Source organism: Dipodomys spectabilis, unplaced genomic scaffold, assembly GCF_019054845.1.
Source record: "Dipodomys spectabilis isolate Male_0828 unplaced genomic scaffold, ASM1905484v1 ptg000241l, whole genome shotgun sequence".
Lineage (NCBI taxonomy): Eukaryota > Metazoa > Chordata > Mammalia > Rodentia > Heteromyidae > Dipodomys > Dipodomys spectabilis.
The window spans coordinates 5,363,270-5,381,313 of NW_024870918.1; the positions used below are offsets into that span (position 1 = coordinate 5,363,270).

The 18,044-nt window shown below is 44.4% G+C and overlaps 1 protein-coding gene across 1 annotated transcript in view; it reads left to right on the forward strand.

The window, feature by feature from the left end:
- The first annotated feature begins 694 nt into the window (after positions 1 to 694).
- Positions 695 to 18,044, forward strand: part of Mamdc2 (MAM domain containing 2) — a 144,664-nt gene continuing 127,314 nt past the window's right edge. The window contains exons 1-2 of the mRNA XM_042699356.1: positions 695 to 785; positions 1,106 to 1,219. Of these exons, the coding sequence (XP_042555290.1) occupies positions 752 to 785; positions 1,106 to 1,219 (148 nt within the window). The 5' untranslated portion in view covers positions 695 to 751. The remainder of the gene's footprint in view (positions 786 to 1,105; positions 1,220 to 18,044) is intronic.

The window sequence follows — 18,044 nt, forward strand, 5'->3', positions numbered from 1 at the left end:
GGAATATTAAGCACCAGACATGACAGGGGTTTTGTGTGTGTGTGTGTGTGTGTGTGTGTGTGTGTGTGTGTGTGTGTGTGCGCGTGTGTGCGTAGGAATCTTCTAGGGTGAGCAATACTGGACCATCAACACTGAAAGGTCTCAGATATAAAAATCTATTCCATCCATCCCCGCCTTAGAGAATCCCATCCTCCATTCTGGGGAGAAGGGGTTAATATCCAGGCCAGCCCCGCGGGGTGGGGGGGGACTGGACTCCCACGCCAGATGCCAGATGCGGAGGGGGGGGGGAGGGTGTCCCCCCGAAATAACTGATTCCCACCGCGGATGGGCGGGGTCGGCGCTTTATTTGGTGCCCATCCCGGCGCGGGACTCCTGCAAGGCCGGCCCCTTCCCGGTGTCTGCAAACCGTCCCTGCTCCCAAGCTTGGAAATCCCGGAGGAAGGCGCGGCGTGCCGACCTCTCTCCGCCCCGGCGGTGCCTGTTAAGCGTGCCGAGGTCTCCGCCCTGCCCAGCCCCGCCGTCGCCCGGGGCCAGCTGGGCCTCGGTCCGCCGGTGGCCGCAGCCCAGCGCTCCGCTCCCCGGCACCACCGGGCTCTCCACGGCGCGTGCTCCGCAAAGTTGGGCAGCCGTGCTTGAGCGCGCTTTACCTGTGCGCTGCTCTCGCTTTTGGGGGGACTCCCTCCCCACTCCGCGTCCGCCCCCCAGCAGGCTGACCTGACCGCCTGCATGCACCCCAGCCTGCAGCGCGATCATGTTGCTAAGGAGCGTCCTGCTGATGGTTCAAGGTAAGGTGGAGATCTGGGGGAACCCCCCCCCCAAGCACACGCCTGGAGAGATGCAGGGGGGCCCTCAAGACTCACTCCCATAACTACTGAGGGCTGCTGCCTGAGCTGTCCCGGGGCGCCCCTACTCCAAGGGGACACGCAGTGGCAGCCCAGGGAGTTTGTGGTTGTTGGGGTTTTCGGGGGAGGGAGTCATGCATCCTTCTCCAGCCCCTTTTCGCACGCCACCCCCCCCCTCCCCAACTTTTACTAGGTAGCTCCCCCGGGTTGGTGTGGAAGCTGCAGGCAGGGCAGCCAAACTGAAACTGGCCTTGTGCCCGCAGCCCTGCAGCTTTCCCTGGCCCTGGACCTGTCAGCTGGGTCGTGCGCCTTTGAAGACGGGACTTGTGGTTTTGACTCAGTGGTGGAATTTCTACCCTGGATTTTAAACGAGGAAGGTAAGAGAGCGATGCGGAGAGGAGCCTGCTCCGAACTTCTTCCTTGGCTAGCTGCTTCTTTCTTTCTTTTCCTTTCCCTTTTCCATGTGGGAAATGATACCTTGGAGTTAATTTCCTTCAGGAGGGAAAGCGGGGAGTCGTGGGAATCCTCCTTCAAACTTTCAGCTAGGAGGCAAAAGGGATGGCGGAGGAAGAAGGGGAGAGTGGTCCTCCCTGGGCCTGGCTCGCAGGTAGCAGCAGCTCCATGCACGCGCATGTGAACCCAGCCCTTCTTCAGGGAAGGGAAGATTGACACTTACTCAGCTGAGTGCTTCCCGTTGGCCTTGCTGCTGGTCAGTCAGCTGGTCAGTCATCAAGTGTGAGCTGAGAGTGCTGAGTGTGAGTACTTCTCAGCCAGCTTGGCTGAGACATGTCCATGCTTCTGCGAGAGGACCTCCCCTCTATGTGCCCCATGGGGTCTTTGCCACATGGATTGATACTCCCTAGGCCGAGAGCATTGGTCACTATGTGAACGTTTCACACCTTTGGGTGGTGGGAGCAAGCTTCCAATGAAATTTGCAGATGCAACTTCTTCCTCTCTCTTTGTAAATAAGAGAAACAATCAGTATTCAGCTCCCAGCACCGCCTGTCCCTCATTCTTTCCTTTCTGTCTCCATTGCTTGGCCATTTTGAAGCCTCAGAGTCAGAACCATTTGGAGGAGAAGCTAGTCTCTTTCTAGCAGCCAGCCTCTCTCCCTGTATGTATCCCCAGACCCCAGGCCCCAGCCCATCCAGCAGGGATCCCAGCGCCCTGGCGAGAATGAACTGTTCCCACAGCTCACTCCACTCAGGCTTCTTTGGGAGGTCTTTGTCTCTATGAGTTTCCCTGAGTCTCACAGGTAGGTGAGGATAGCAGGGCAGGAAGCTGTCTTCGAATATTTAAATGGCTGCTCTGTGTCATGTGGTGGCCAACTCTGAGCTGTGGAATTAGAGGAAGAAAGAGCAAGAACTGACTGAGTGGGAATCTGTATTTGTCTCCAGTGCTGACCAGGTATCTGGCAAAAAGTAATTCTTCATTGACTATCAGGGTATTCCTACCTTGTTGATAGCATTAGGAAGGTTCTTTATGACAATACATTATCTTTTTCCTGGTATGGTTGAGGGAAACCATTGTGTGTGTGTGTGAGAGAGAGAGAGGGGGGGGAGAAAGCCTATATTAGAACTTGAACTCGGGGCCTGGGCACTGACCCTTAGCTTTTTCACTCAAGGCTGGCACTCTATCACTTGAGCCACAGCTCTACTGATGGATTTTTGGTGGTTAATTGGAGATAAGAGTCTCATGGACTTTTCTGTTCAGTCTGGCTTTGAACTTTGATCCTCAGATCTCAGTCCCTTCATTAGCTAGGATTACAGCTGTGAGCCACCAATCCCAGTTTGAGTGACAGCATTTTTGAGAGACAGCTCTATGTCTTAGGAACCTGGCTTTGGAGAGTATTTTTCTCCCAAGCAAGGCTGCTGGAACTTTTGCTGCCTCAGAGAAGGCTGGAGGGTGTTACGATTAAGCATAGCTTGCTGCTCCTCTTGGTTATTTGGTGGATCTGGGGTAGTGCCTGTGATTTTTTTCAAGAGTTCTCAGTTGCTGGGGCTGCTAGTGGTAACCTTGGGACCACACTTGGAGAACCCTAGTCTTCCCCAATATGTATGTACACACACACACACACACACACACACACACACACACACACACAATGCCTCTATGGAGTTGGTCCTGAGTTCGGAAAGTACTAGGGTGGGTATGACTAGGGTGGGTAGAGAAATCACTTGCACAAGCCTGGGGGGTGAACATTCTCCTTGGATCTTGAGCACCAGTCTCTTGCTTGCTTTGTTTTACTGGAGCCCTGATGAGAAAAAAAATGAACATCATTCCTGAAACCAGGAACCTCAGTCCCTGACCCCTTTCCGCAGCTCTCATCTGCCACAAGTTATGATCTGAGCAGGCCACAGGCTGTGGAGCGCAGGGCCTCCCAAGCCTGCAGGAAGTGCTCCACTGAGCTGGTACCTCTGCCCTGCCTGGCCGTTAAACTGTCTCCTTCAGGGAAAACAGGAAGGTGCTTATAGGAAAAGGTGATTACAGTTTAATAGTATAATGGAGGCACTGTGGCTTGCCTTCTGCTTTCTTTATACTAGCCCCTGCATTCATGGCTCATGCCTGGGACAACTGGCTTGGCTGGAAAAAGCTCATTCATTCTTCTCTGCCCTCTGCAGGGCAGAGCAGGCAGGTTTGACTTGTGGTTGCAGACCTAAGCTTTTAAAGGCCAGAACTTGGACACTGCGGGCTAAACGGAGGGGGGGGGGGGGAAGGGAGGGAGGGAATACATGCGTGCCAGTTGCTGTGGTCGCTTGCTCAGAAGCCATCACTAAGAATTTCCCCTTATAAACCCATTTCTAGGTTGGTAAATGAAAGATAAAATTTTAAAAAATGGTCCCAGGATGAAGTTTGGCAAGCTGTTCCCAAGGTTTTCTGCAAATCAACTTCATCTTGTGGCAGAAACCTTTCAAGACAGGCTCCGAACACCTCTGTGCTGTTGGCTGGCTCCATAGAAAGTTGGGAGTTTCAGAAACTGTTACCCACAAGTCCTTGGGACACAAATAGCACTGCCATTTGTGGATGGGCAGTGGTTTAATTCACAGTGGGTGAGTCAGAAGCAAACCTGCACACGAGAATTTCATCACTCAAGGTCAGACGTAGGGATCACAGAAGCATTACCCTTGTCTCGAAATATCTTGCTGTCGAAATTGTCTAAGGCCCGGGTGGTCCCTTTTGCTTCATCTCTAAGCATCTCTGATTTACAAGTGCAATGTCCCCTAGTCCTGTTTTGAAATATGCTTTATCTCCACTGGGCATAGAATAGGCCAATTCTGATGGAGCAGTGTAAAGGATTAGAACACAATGGAGGGTACTCCCCCAGGGAATTGTGGCTGCACCGTGACCAGACACTGCTCCCGCTCCCAGCCCCGTCCACATTTTGGGTTATTCCAATGGTTGCTATGTTTTCTTGAGTTTCCTCTTTGCTTTTTGTGAAAATATTCTTTTGTTTGTTTGTTTGTTTTTGTTGGTCATGGGGCTTGAACTCTGGGCCTGAGAGCTGTCCCTCAGCTCTTCAGCTCAAAGCTAGCGCTCTACCACTCGAGCTACAACACCACTTCCAGGTTTCTGGTGATTTATTGGAGATAAGAGTTTCACGGACTTTCCTGCCCGGGCTGGTTTTGAAGCACGATCTTCAGATCTCAGCCTCCTGAGTAGCTAGGATTACAGGTGTGAGACACGGGTGCCTGGCAAAAAATATTCTTTTCACTTCTAACTTGTCAAGAGAAATGAGATCACGTCAGACTCAAACTAGAACTTGTTTCTAAATCCTAGGGTTAACTTCAGTAGAGGAAATAGGTATTTTTTGTTTGTTTGTTTGCTTGGCTGCCTGCCTGCCTTCCTTCCTTCCTTCTTTCCTTTCTTCCTTCCTTCCTTCCTTCCTTCCTTCCTTCCTTCCTTCCTTCCTTCCTTCCTTCCTTCCTTCCTTCCTTCCTTCCTTCCTTTGTTTTTGTTTTTTGTGCAACTGGATTTGAACTTAGGGCCTTGTGATCTTTAAGCAGTCACTTTACTACTTGAGCCATGACCCCAGCCCTTTAGTTACTTTTTGCTATGGCAATTTTTTTAGATACAGTCTCACATTTTTACTAGGGACCACCCTTGGACTCAGATCCTCACCTGTGCTTCCCATGTGGCTGGGTTTACAGATGTGAGCCACCATGGTTAGCTTGTTTCATGAGATGGGGTTGTGTTAGCTTTCTTGCCTGGACTAGCCCCCAACCATAACCCTGCTGAGCTCTGCCTCCTGAGTGGCTGAGGAGTGTATCACCATGTCTGGCCCGGAAACTTTTTTTATTTACTTGTCTTTAATTTAAAAAAAAATCTTTATTCAATCCTACTTTGAAAGATACTGGGCCTCTGGGAACTGTGGTCCTAAACTAAAATGGAAACATCATGAAATGCTGACTGAGGTAACTCAGAGACCATACATACAGTTGGCCTTATAATTGAAATTAGTTATTGACTGCCTTTAGGTTTTGGCCTGATTGTGGTTGCATATCCTGAATCTTAACTCTATAAGGAAGCCACTGGAGCAACTGAGGAAGAGAAAGACGTCAAAACAAGGAGAAGAAAGGAAAAAGAACAGAGATATTGCCCCTTAATGAGAAGTCTTGACCACACAAACACCTGGGAAGGAAGGTGTACATGGAAATATTGGGCTTAAAGGAAGGAAAAAGAAATTCAAAACACTTGTAAGCAAGATCTGCTGTGTTACTCCACTATAGTGGCCAAGGATGGATAAACAGGAGAAGCAGAAAGAGTCTAGATGGTTTGTGTATCTGGGAGCAGGTGATAAGTAATACTGGAGACAGGAAGGTGACCAGGGGTCTAGCATAAAATAACCTGTGCTAGGGTAGGGGCCATCTTGGAGGATAGAGGATTAGAGGATCACATTGTAGGGGTGTGTGTGTGTGTGTGTGTGTGTGTGTGTGTGTGTGTGTGTGTGTGTTTCTTCTAACTCCTTCTTTCACCTTACTCTTGCTCTGTAAGGATGCTTCCGGTTTCTTGGCTGGCTGAGTTTCAGTTCTGCACACAATCATGTGCCAGTTATTATTAACAGTGAGAAATTCGGCCTGGTACTTCTTAATGCCCGGTTGGAGCCTGAAGTTTGGGCAGGATCCTCTAAGAGGAAGGCCACTCCTTTCCTCCCTACAGATGACAGCTCTTGTCCTGAGGTCGCCAAGTTCCTGTCCCCCAGGATTGCTAGGTCCTCTACTACCTCTGCTCATTGTACTCTGGGAGCTCATCAGGCGTAAGCATGACCCCACTGCATAGATGCTGGAAGCCAGCACCAGTCTGGAACATTCCTTGAATGCCTGTTGAAGCCAGATTCTCCCTGCCGTATCACCGGGTGTGTCCAGGTGCTCTGTTAATATTGCTACTGTCAGGGTGAGCCTAGCACTGTGTCACACCTGACCACAACCCAGAGTCTACCCTAGCTCTGCCTAGGAGCCTTCATCCTGCAGTTGAGCCTTAGAGAATGTTCAGTGCAAGCTCCTCATTTCACTTTGGGGCCCACTGAGGCCCTTCCACTCATAGTTATGGGCCAAGTCAGTGGCATTATTGGGTAGGGCCTCGTCTCCTTGGTTCCCTCCTTGTTCTTTCTTCGGCATTGCTACTGACACATCTGTCTCTACGAGGTCCTGGCCCTGGGAGTGTGGTTGTGTTGGAAACTCTTCCTCAGAGATCTAATTATATATCAGTCATGTGGAGGAATTCACACCTCCCCAAACTGCAGTGCTTTGGGCCCACCTAACCACAAAGCACCACATTTTTATGTCACACCCATGTTTATGCACTCTCTGACCTGCGGTCTTCAGCATGTAAAAGAGCTCTGGCACACAGGAGGTATACAATAAATACTTCCGGAATGGATTTGCTGATTGAATAAATCCAGCTTCCGATCATGAAAATGTCCACGTGTATTCCTTAGCACGAGGAGCCGCGTAAGCATTGTGGTTAATAAAAACTCCAATCTGGACAGCTTTGTTAAATTAGATTTCAGGCTCTGCTCTTTCTATACAAGTGTTTTGTTCTCTCTGGGTCTCCGTTTTGTTGACTGTTGAAGAAGATAATAAAAATACCATTTCACTAGGTTGTTGTGAAGCTTCGATATGTGAATACATTTAACACAGTGAGCACCTTATGCAAGTAACCTGTTGTCATTCGTGCCTTGAACTATGACTAGATCTGTTGACAATATAAACATTAGAAGTAAACATTAGTGATTCTAATTCCAATGACTTTCCAGTACAACTTCTGAGCAGCCAAGGAGAGAGTAATTTTCTTTTCTTGTAGGTTTGCCATTTGTTCTTCATTCCAAGTGGATGAAGAGCCCCGTGTTTCTTATCATTGGCTCTATTTTAAGCCTCTCCTTACATTTGTGGGGTAGAAGGAAGTGTGAATGTAAAGCCATAAGATCGCGTTTTGCATTTGGTTTGCCATCTCTCCCAATAGCTTATACATTTTCCTCTATACATCTTTGGTTTGTGTCATAAATGCTTTCGTCTCTGCACCCATGATTCCTCCTCCCTTCCAGCGACTGCCCTTCTCTCTGTCCTACACAGCTCAGCCTCAGTCCACCCCATTACTAAGGAAGGCTTCGAGCCATGTGAATCTCTCCCCATCAGCCTCAGGCAGGTTCCAATCTTGGCCTCCCTGTCTGTTAGGTTCTGTGGTGCTCTCTCTCCTCTCCCCTCCACTTGGCACGTAGCCACCTGGACTGGGGATATCTGCCTAATCAGCAGGATGGAGGCTCTGTATGGACTGCCTCCTTCCTCTCCAGGCCCCCTGAGTCCCTTCCTACTCAGATTAGGGGCTGCCAGATGGGGAGCTGCTCTCCAGATTCTGGAGAAGATATCTGGGGGTGTTTCCTTTTTCATAGTTAAGTCAGCTAAGGTCACAATATGTTGGGAAGAAAAAAAATAACTTCTTGCTCTAGGGCTTATATGCTTTTCATTCCTACCTTCATGTGGCTTAGCCTACAGCTACTGTGACATGCGTCTTGGGATATGAAATTCACAAAGAGACCCGATCCTTAAAATAGCAGGTTCTCCTTTGTTAGGTCGCCATAGGAATAGACCCTATTCAACAATGCTTGGTTTCTAAAGCCTATGAGAGAAATCCAGTTATGTGGAGAGTCCTGACACAGGAAGTCAGGCCAGCGGCCTGGTCATCCTAGCTGACTGACCCCGATTTTCATATCTACCAATCTTCCTATCACTCTCTCTCTCAGCTTTTCTTGTGCTTGTTTTAATCAGCTCAATTATAACAGTGGATTTGTGTGTTTAGGGTTAGGATTAGGTGTTTGGTTATCTATCCACCTGGAAGAAGTAGTGTTAAACACTGAGGAACAGATTGCCAGTCATAAGTGAGACTGTTGTGTAGGAACAAAATGCTTCACTGCACTTGTATTATTCTTTTCTATTCTCCTCACTTACTCTGAGCTATTTTAAACACTTTTAGGGTTCAGGTGTGATTTGGTGGTTTACATCCCCAAGGATCTATGTGTGAAATGCTTGGTCCCTACAGTGGGAGTTTAGGAAGGGGCCTCTCAGAGGTAAGGCTTGAAAGAAGGCCCTTAATGACTGAAGATATGTCCTCCACAGATATGGAGGGACCCTGCCTCTCCTTTCCCTTTCTTTGTGCCAGAGTGAAATGAGACCATTTTGCTCTTACAAGCATCCCTGTCCAGATGGGCTCCACCCTTACCAAAGGCCACATTTATGGGGCCAATTGATCTTGAACTGACAATACTCAGAGTGAAGCAACCATTTGTGTCTTTATAAATTGCCTTAAGACCTTCTTGTGGTTACAGAAATATGCCGTGCATACTTTACGGTGCAATACTTTCTTAAAACATCCCATGATTGTCTCCGATGACATACACCACTTCCTTCCCTCCCTTGCTACGGTTCTCTTCACCTTTCACTCAGTCACTGTTCTCATTTGTGGCTCCTTAGTGGAGTCTGCCTGCCATTCTCTTACACTGGAGTGTAACATTATTTGAGAACAGAGATTACAATGCCTGACAAAGAGTATGTGGTACCAGCAAAAGTCAACCATCGCTAATGTTTCATTTCTCTGATGGAGAAATGAAAATCCAAACCCCTTGACATTTTTCTCTGCAGTGAGAGAGGTTGTGTTGAGTTATCCTTCCTACCTTGGGACTTCAAAGACTTTAAAGACTTATGTTCTCATGTCCAGATATAACAGCGAAGCAGGATTTCAGCTTGCCTGGCTAATACATGGTCCACTTCCTCTGTGACATGTCAGTGGACAAATAGCTCTGGGATTATTCACCCATCAGTGCTGCTCGTGTACCTTGATCCTCTACCATCACAAACAATGCAGTGCAACCTCGAAAGCAATCCTGCTTTTCAAGTGTTTTGTTTTTTGCTTTTTTATCATGTGCAAAAGTTGATTAGACTGAACTAGCTATTGAAAAGTGATATTTCTAACAAACTCAAGTGTGTGGTATTACTAGTCCTATCTTGATGGAAAATGCTAGGAAGGATATTTGCTCCAGAGACAATCTCATATGGATATGACAGATAGAGAAGCCAAAGGATTAGGTTTACAATTTAATGAGATCGACAAATGTATGCCTCCTTTTCTTGATTAAAATGTATGTGTGTGGGGTGAGGGGTTATGAGGGCTAAGGAAAAGATAGAATGGTCTCAAACCATTACTTCATACCATCATGAATAAATCATGTATTTTACAGAAAAACGTTGATAAAGAATAGTTATTCTACCCAGGCACTGGTGACTCACACCTGTAATCCTAGCTACTCAAGAAGTTGAAAAGTTCAAAGCCAGCCCAAGCAGGAAAGTTCATGAGATTCTTATCTCCAATGAACCACCAGAAAACCAGAAGTGGTGCTGTGGCTCAAAGTGGTAGAGCACTAGCCTTGAGCAAAGACCTCAGGGACAGTGCCCAAGCCCTGAGTTCAAGTGCCATGATGAACCAGAAAACCAAACCAAAACAAAACAAAAGCAGAATATTTATTCTACCAACAAACATTCAAGTCCCTGCTGCTCTTAGAGTACTATGTAAGTATTTGAAGTAGATACTACATAGGTTACACATGCATGAAGTTTATAATCACAGTCCCTGTCTTTGGTGATGCCATAGACCCATAGAAGGGGACACATAGCTGTCATTATGGTTGAGAGCAAAAGGAATTGTGTACTAGTCCAAGAATTTCCGTTGCAAGCAGTATAGATTGGCTGTTAGTTCAGCACACAGTAATTTCTTTGAAAAGGTGTAGATTAACTCTCAGCACTAATAAGAAAGCTTGAGAGTTACATTTGAGTAGAAATATAGACATGCAACATGTAGATGAGATCCTTCTGGGAGAACTATTTGTGTGCCTTTGTCTCTGCATCTCTTCAATGCTGGACCTACCTGTTCATTCAATACCTGTTCATGGAGCTGCTTTAAACCTGCTCAGGGTGAGGAAGATAGGTTCATCGTGGGATGTTAGTCAGAGGACCATTCAGTGGTCTGAGAGATGCTGAGAACCTGAATTTGGGGAGGGTTAGATATGAAAGGGAAGGAGTTAAGAAATATCACAAAGGGGATCAAATTGTTGGAATCTGATGCTTGGATGGGAGTAATGAGTGAGACAAAATTTCTAATTTGGGCAGCTATTTGGTTGGCGATTCCAAGAGTTGACACAATTTCAAGAAGAGCATCACTTCTAGGATAGAAGAAGATATGGTCATTTCTGAGCTGTCTGGGAAACCTCTAAGTGGGTGAAAGTTTCTATCAGGTCTTGCACATAAGAATCTGAAGGTCTGGTACAACTACAGCATGGGAACCTTCAATGTAAAGACAGTGGTTAAAATCTTGAGTGTAGATGCCATTACCCAGGGAGAAGATATAAAATACTACAGCAGGAGCCTGAGAACGGAGCTTTAAAGTTAAGTATAGGAAGGAGGCGGAGCTGTAAAAGAAGTAGAAGGAATCTGGTAGGTATGAGGAGTAACTAGAGACTGATAAGCCAACAAAGTTGGAATTTTCCATAAGAGGATGTGATCAGCATGGTCCATTTTTAGCAGGGAATGGCCTAGGACAGTGCAGCCATTGGAACTAACAATTTAAACAATCCTTGGTGCTCACTGGGTGTGGTTTCAGCAGAATGTGGACAAAACTGGAACGGCTTGAGAGGCTATATGAATGGGAAATACAATACAGATGTCTGGTAGAGACTTCTCAGCACAGAAAGTTTGAATATGACACTAGAGATCCAGTCATACCCACAAAAAAACATGATGAAGGAGTTTTGCTTTTTCTTGTTGTTGATTTAGGAAAGGGAGATTTGAATTCGTTTAGGGGATAAATGGAAAGGTCTGGCCAAAAAAAAAAAAAAAAAAAAAAAAAGATTTGGGAGACAGAAGACTTGCTCACTAGCTCTAGATTGGACTCGATTTCTACTTTGACAATTCACAAGTTTCACATACACACAAATTGTTTCAGCTCATGCAATGAGCTGAATGGCTCATCCACATTGGAGTGTCAACTTTAAAATGTGGGAAAAGTTATTTTTATTGCAAGTGCAAAGGAGATGGAAGATTTGGCTCACTATGTGTCTTGAACCATTTTTTTTTTAAAGAATCTTCTAAAACTTGCAGGAAGTTATCTTAGGTTGAAGAGAACTTTAATGACATGACATTTTTTTTCTGTTTGTTTCTGACATGACTAACTCCCAGTGGGAAATGGGAAGGGAATCATAATGAGAAAGTCCCATAAAACCTAGGGTCTGTGATCTATATATAGGTGATACTGAATAATGCCTGTCATAGGTAGGTGTTGCCTTAGTCTGTGATCTGTGCAGCAATCGTGAAGCGTATTGTGACCAGTATATTGAGGAAGTAGGACAGAGATGAAAATATTCGAAGACAGCACAGCAGAGTGGGTGAATAGGAACAGCAGCCCAGACCTCCTTGTCTGCAAAGGCTTGAGCTTTCCTCCTTCGTGGGTAGGAAGACAGCTCATCATGGCCACTGATCAACACAAAGGAAGGAAGACTGGTGAAGTTTGCATTCCTCTAGAGAGAGCAACATAGAACACGGCAAAATATTGATTATGGTAACAAATTCCAGCTCCTTCCTGGATTTCCCAGCGACAGCTCATAAGTCTCACATGGTAGCAAGCCTGGGGAAGGCATAATAGAGGGAAGGAATTATAGTTTTCACTCTCTCTCTCTCTCTCTCTCTCTCTCTCTCTCTCTTTCTCTACACACATATACATATATATATGTATAACAGATTAGAGGTTGCTCTTGAAAACATAGGAAAGTTTTGCTTCTCAGTCTTCAGCAAAATCTTGGAAGAGAACTTCAAGGAAAATTTACAGCTTCTCCTAAAATACTTTAGCAGTCTTCAAGTAATATTCCTAACCTTGAAATTCATCTAGTCTTACTGTGAAAAGAATAAAAATGTACCCGGATCAATGTGATCTCTCTCTCTGTCTCTCTGTCTCTGTCTGTCTCTGTCTCTCTGTCTCTCTGTCTCTGTCTCTCTCTCTCTCTCTGCTAGCCGGTTGTCCTACTAGACATGCATTTTAGCATTTATTCTTTCTATTACTCTTAGCAGAATGGCAATGTTGCTAAATAGCAAGGTGATATATAACTCAGCTCGAGGTGTAGAGAAATTTCCATTCCTTATTTGAAAATCTTTTGCCATATTGCCAAGGAGAGCTGAAGTGTTATTTGGGACTGTGAAGATGAAGATGACTTTAATATGCTTCTGCTTTCTCAAGAAGTGTCTCCTTTGCTTACCACTATTTTACAACAGACCAAGCAATCTGAAACTACAACTCAGAACCTTGACTTTTTCAAGCTTTTATAGCCTTCTTCTACATCTGTGTCTTTGTTAGAAATGTGTAATAGGATAGACTGTTGGAGAACTTCCTTTGGGAAATGTGTTTTGATCCTGCACTAGACAATATAAAAATATGGGTTGGCCTTTTTGTTTTCTGTTTCAGATCTTGAAAATGAGGAGTAAAAGTGTGGGAAATCACACCTTTGTTCCTGAAAACATTTTCTTTTTTCTCACAAGTTCTGAGGAATATATGAGTTAAACTCTACAGTCTTGTGTGTGTGTGCATGTGTGTGTGTGTGTGTGTGTGTGTGTGTGAAAGAGAGAGAGAGAGAGAGAGAGAGAGAGAGAGAGAGAGAGAGAGAGAGAGAGAGGGAGGGAGCGAGGGAGCGAGGGAGGGAGAGAAACATTGATGATCAGTGTCCTCTTGAACACATATTAAATGCATAGAAAAATGAAAAACAATGCTGGTGCTGGTGGCTTATGTCTGTAATTCTAGGCCCTCAGGAAGCTGAGATCTGAGGGTTGAAGGCTGATGTCAGACCAGCCAGAAAAGTCTGTGAGATTTTTATCTCCAATAAACTATTCATCTGGAAGTGGCGCTGTGGCTCAAGTGGTAGAGCACTAGCCTTGAGCAAAAGCAGCTCAGGGACAGCACCCAGGTCCTGAGTTCAAGTCTCAGGATTGGCACCAAAGAAAACCTCCCCCAAAAGTACAGTAATATATCCTAGGTTATATAAAGCAGTATAGATTTTCATCTTTGTTGGCAATATAAAACACTTAAAGTGTTGGAGCCATAGGAAAAGGGTATAGGTTTAAAAGATAGATTAAAAAGTTGTAGGTTGATTCTGGACTTGAATGCACGTAACACGGAGAAGAGATGTTAGGGAGACATTAAAAGGTACATTGTACTGGAAAGGAGCCTGATTACTATTTAAGCCTGGGCTTATGAATGATGACTTGTTTCTTTTATAAGCATGTTCTTTAGTAAGTGTTAAATTCAAAAGGAAATACAATAGCATAAAGCCCAAGGTTTTAGTCTCCTCCACTGAAAGACTTATCAATGATTATCAATGATGCCTTTATTTCTGTCGTGCTCAAGTTTGATCCAAATGGCTCCTTTGCTTATCAAGTCTGCTATTGAGCAACTTTTAAGAGAGGCTTAGGGTGACCTACTTGTGTAAAACTGCAAGTAGACAGCTCAGTTGCTAAGAAAGTGTTTCCATCTCTCTAGTCTCTGTCATGCTAAAGCACAGCTACTCACAATAAAAGTTACTAAGAGATGAAAGGGATACAAAACAGTTTATAGTTTTCATTACCCCTTCCATTTGTCATTTGGTTATCAGAAGCCATTTATACTTTTGTGAATGTATTCCTTTCTTTAACTCAACTTGGACACATTTATGAGCTATTTCTTCCTTGGCATAGCATTAGCCTTGTAGTTTAAGAATTGTTAGAAATTTAATGGGCCTTGGAAAAATAGACATTGTTCCATCAAAATGTGCAGTCAATCATGATCCTGCACAAAACACAATGTGTTTGAGACTCAAATCGTTTAAGAACTTTTTCTTGGAGACATTGGACAAAGGAATGAGTGTGGAGGGCCAGCAGTGGGGACTCCACAGTTTTAATATTCATTTGGCCCCTGCCACCCACTTCCAGGCTCACAGAGAAGTGACTTGCCCAGGATGATGCTCTGGATTGGGAGCTAAGGATGATGCCTACCAGCTCTCATTTTTAAGTTTTATCCTTAGGTCTCATTTCAGAGCTACTAAATGAATTCAGTGACCAAGATGATACCTTGCAAGTATCTACAGAGCATTGAGTGAGACAAAGGGAGATAAGGAATAACAAAAGTGTTATTTCACACCGGGTGCTAGTGGCTCACGCCTGTAATCCTAGCTACTCAGGAGCTTAAGATCTGAGGATCTCGGTTCAAAGCTAGCCAGGGAAGGAAAGTTCATGAACTCTTATCTCCAATAAAGCACTCAGAAAACCGGAAGTGGCGCAGTGGCTCAAGTGACAGAGAGCTAGCCTTGAGCTGAAGAGCTGAGGGACAGTGTTCAGGCCCAGAGTTCAAGCCCCAGGACTGACAAAAAAGAAATCTTATTTCATTGGTCATCTACTTGGCAGTGATTATATGCCAAGTATTGGGCTAGATGCATCAACTCACTGAATTATTGTAATGACCATTACTAATGAAGATGTCTTGACACATAAAGGAACTGGGCTTTAGAGAACATTTTTTAACATTCCAAAGTCATGGAACAAGTCATGGATGGAGCCTGAATTTTGCCCTGAGTCCTTCTCCCATGACTAAGAACCACTCTGCTACTTTGCTCTCTGTTTCCAGTCTTCTGACCTGAGCTCTAAAAGTTCATTTTTGAAAGAACTAATAGTAGTCATCATAATAGCTAACACTTACTCATGGAGTGAATTCTCTTATCTACATACTGGTCTAAATGGTCTATGTTAAGTCATTTAACCTTCCGAACAGCCCAATGAGTTGGGTCCTATTTTCATCCTCATTTTTAGGGTTGTAGAATATGGGAATCATGGAAATCTGCATTCATGGAGCTCTTAGACAGCAAGGCTGAATATTATAACCAATCTTCTGTTCTGTGGAGAAAATATAAAATTTTCATATTTCATGTTACTTTTCTCAGTATTTTGAGGCAACCAACTTTTCTACTTGAGTTCTAAGAGAATCTTGCTACAGAAGCATTATTTCTTCTAGATTTTTCTATCTACAGGAAATCCACCACCAAAGAAATTCTAACTTGAAGAAAAAGGAAAGCTTTCCCTTTAAAGAAAAATAGTGCAGTGCCCTAGGACAACACAAAAATTTTCTGCCTGGTTCCAAATTAAATGAGATTAGCTTGAAAACTCCCGTGAGAGTCTCTCCCTCCGAGGGTCCCCATGGCTGCCTGCATTCTCTGGACAAGGGCCAGAAGAACTCGTTTTCTTGACAATCTTGAGGGTATTGTTTTGAAAATGAGTCAAGAATTCTTTATAGGGAAAAAATAACTAGGAAATGTAGTATTTGTATAGGCTATGCCAAAAAAAAAAAAAAAAAAAAAGACATTCAAGCTCAAATGGATAAGAATGTAAGCAGGAAACATCATATAAATCTAAGGACCAGAGAAGTCTTTGGGATGAAGGCTGAGACTGAGATTGTCTGTCTGTCCATCCATTTCACTCCATAGTAACAGTCTTTTTGATCGATGGGACAGGAATATGTATCTTCAATTCTTACAACACAATGAGGAAGATACTCACCACAAGGAAACTGGGTGGTTTGTTTAGTGGGTTTGTTTTAATATTTTAACATTTATCCTGTAAGAAGTGAGCATGTATTTAGCAGCAATTGGACAACTGAATACTTTTAGCCTAATTGCTTTCCTTTGTGTGTGTGTGTGTGTGTGTGTGTGTGTGTGTGTGTGTGTGCCAGTTCTGGGACTTGAACTCGGGGCCTGGGTGCTGTCCTTGAACCTTTTGCTCAAGTCTAATACTCTATCACTTGAACCACTTGCCGCTTTATTTTTTGGCAGTTAATTGGAGATAAGAGTCTCACAGACTTTCTTGCCCTGCCTGGTTTGAAACCATGATTCTTAGATCTCAGTCTCCTGAGTAGCTAGGATTATAGGAGTGAACCACCAGCAATGATTTTCCTTTTAACATTTGCCTACCCATGCTGAGCAGTGAGGCTGACACTGGTGGATAATAAAGACATTTTTCCTTCAAAGGTTGCTCATCCAGGAGTAGAAGTGAGATATATAGACAATAATCTAATACATGAGATTGGTGGGGCAGAGGTTATGGCCAGGAGACAAGGAGGGCCTGCTGGGTACAAGAATCCTCTAGAAGGTCCCTGAAATAAAGATGGTATGTGGGCTAAGCTGTGTGGCCTTTAGAACTCAAGGTGGATGAGGGATAGTCTGAGCCTGGGCAGGAGGTAGAACAATGAGAAAACTGGTCTGGAAAGAGCATGAATACTCTTTGAGCAAGTACACTGGATATGGGAAGGAAAAGTAAAAGGGCTCCATCTCTGAACTCTATCCTTATCCTGAAAGTACATGAATACAATCGGTGTTTGCATCAGCTCTGGCATGTGATGATCAGAGAGACTCACTTGAATGTGTGGCCTCAGAAGCCATACAGAGGTCACTTATGGTCTAGAAGGTCTGTACGACATAATTGTCCATGAACCAAGGGCTAGGCAGAAACTATGCTGAATGAGTCTCCAATGACCAACTTGGGGACCTATATTAATATCCTACAGACAGTTACTTGTCACTCACATCTTCAACCATCATCATCATCATCACCATCATCATCATCATCATCATCATCATCATCATCATCGTGAACTATCACATTGCATCTATGCTCATATTATCACAAAACTTTTTTTTTATCATCCATTTTGAAGATGTGGCAACTGAAACCAGAAAGGCTGTTTGGCCTGTCATGGATCACAGATCTCAGCCTGCTCTAAACCCAATGCCTGTCCCGCTGCCCTACCTGTGGGTACCCAGACTGAGTTGGTTGCTGAAAGGCTTGCAAAGAACTACAAGATGTAATTTCTGGTCTCAAAGAGTTATTATGATTCTGTACTCTTGTCTGTTGACCATGCTTTTTTCCTCTCAAACCAGTCTCTACATGTTTGCTGATGGTTGATGCTTTACTATTTGAGGTATACCTCTGCCTCTGCTTTTTTGCTGATTAACTGGATATAAGGGTGTCATGGAATTCTCTGCTTAGGCTGGCTTTGAACCTTGATCTTTAGATCTCAGCTTCCTGAGTAGCTAGGATTACAGGTGTGAGCTACCAATGGCCCAGATCTCAACACATAAAGCTTTAGGATGCATACTCAAACTGAATCCAAACTGTATAATCCAGTGCCAGCATTGTGGTAAAAACCAATACTATCACCCATTTCCTAAGTAGAATATTGATGGAGAGGAAGTTTTCACCACTGTTACATAATTGTTTTGAGCCTTAATCCTTGAGGTCTGGATTTTTTTTCCTTTCTAAATACAGAACAGGCTGATGATTCCTTTAGCATGAATCAGTTAATGAAAGATCTCAAAGGTGACATATTTGTGTAGCCTGAGGTGACATATCTAGGTACCCAATTAATAATAATACATAATAATGTATGCTTGATTTGATGATTAACTATATGGGTAAAGGAGCTGGGTACTCGTGGCTCACACCTGCAATTCTAGCTCTTCAGGAGGCTGAGATGTAAGGATCATGTTCAAAGCTAGTCCCGGTAGGAAAGTCTATGAGACTCTTATCTACAATAACCTACCAAAAATATTGGAAGTAGAGTTGTGGCTCAATTGGTAGAGGGCTAGCCTTGAGCAAA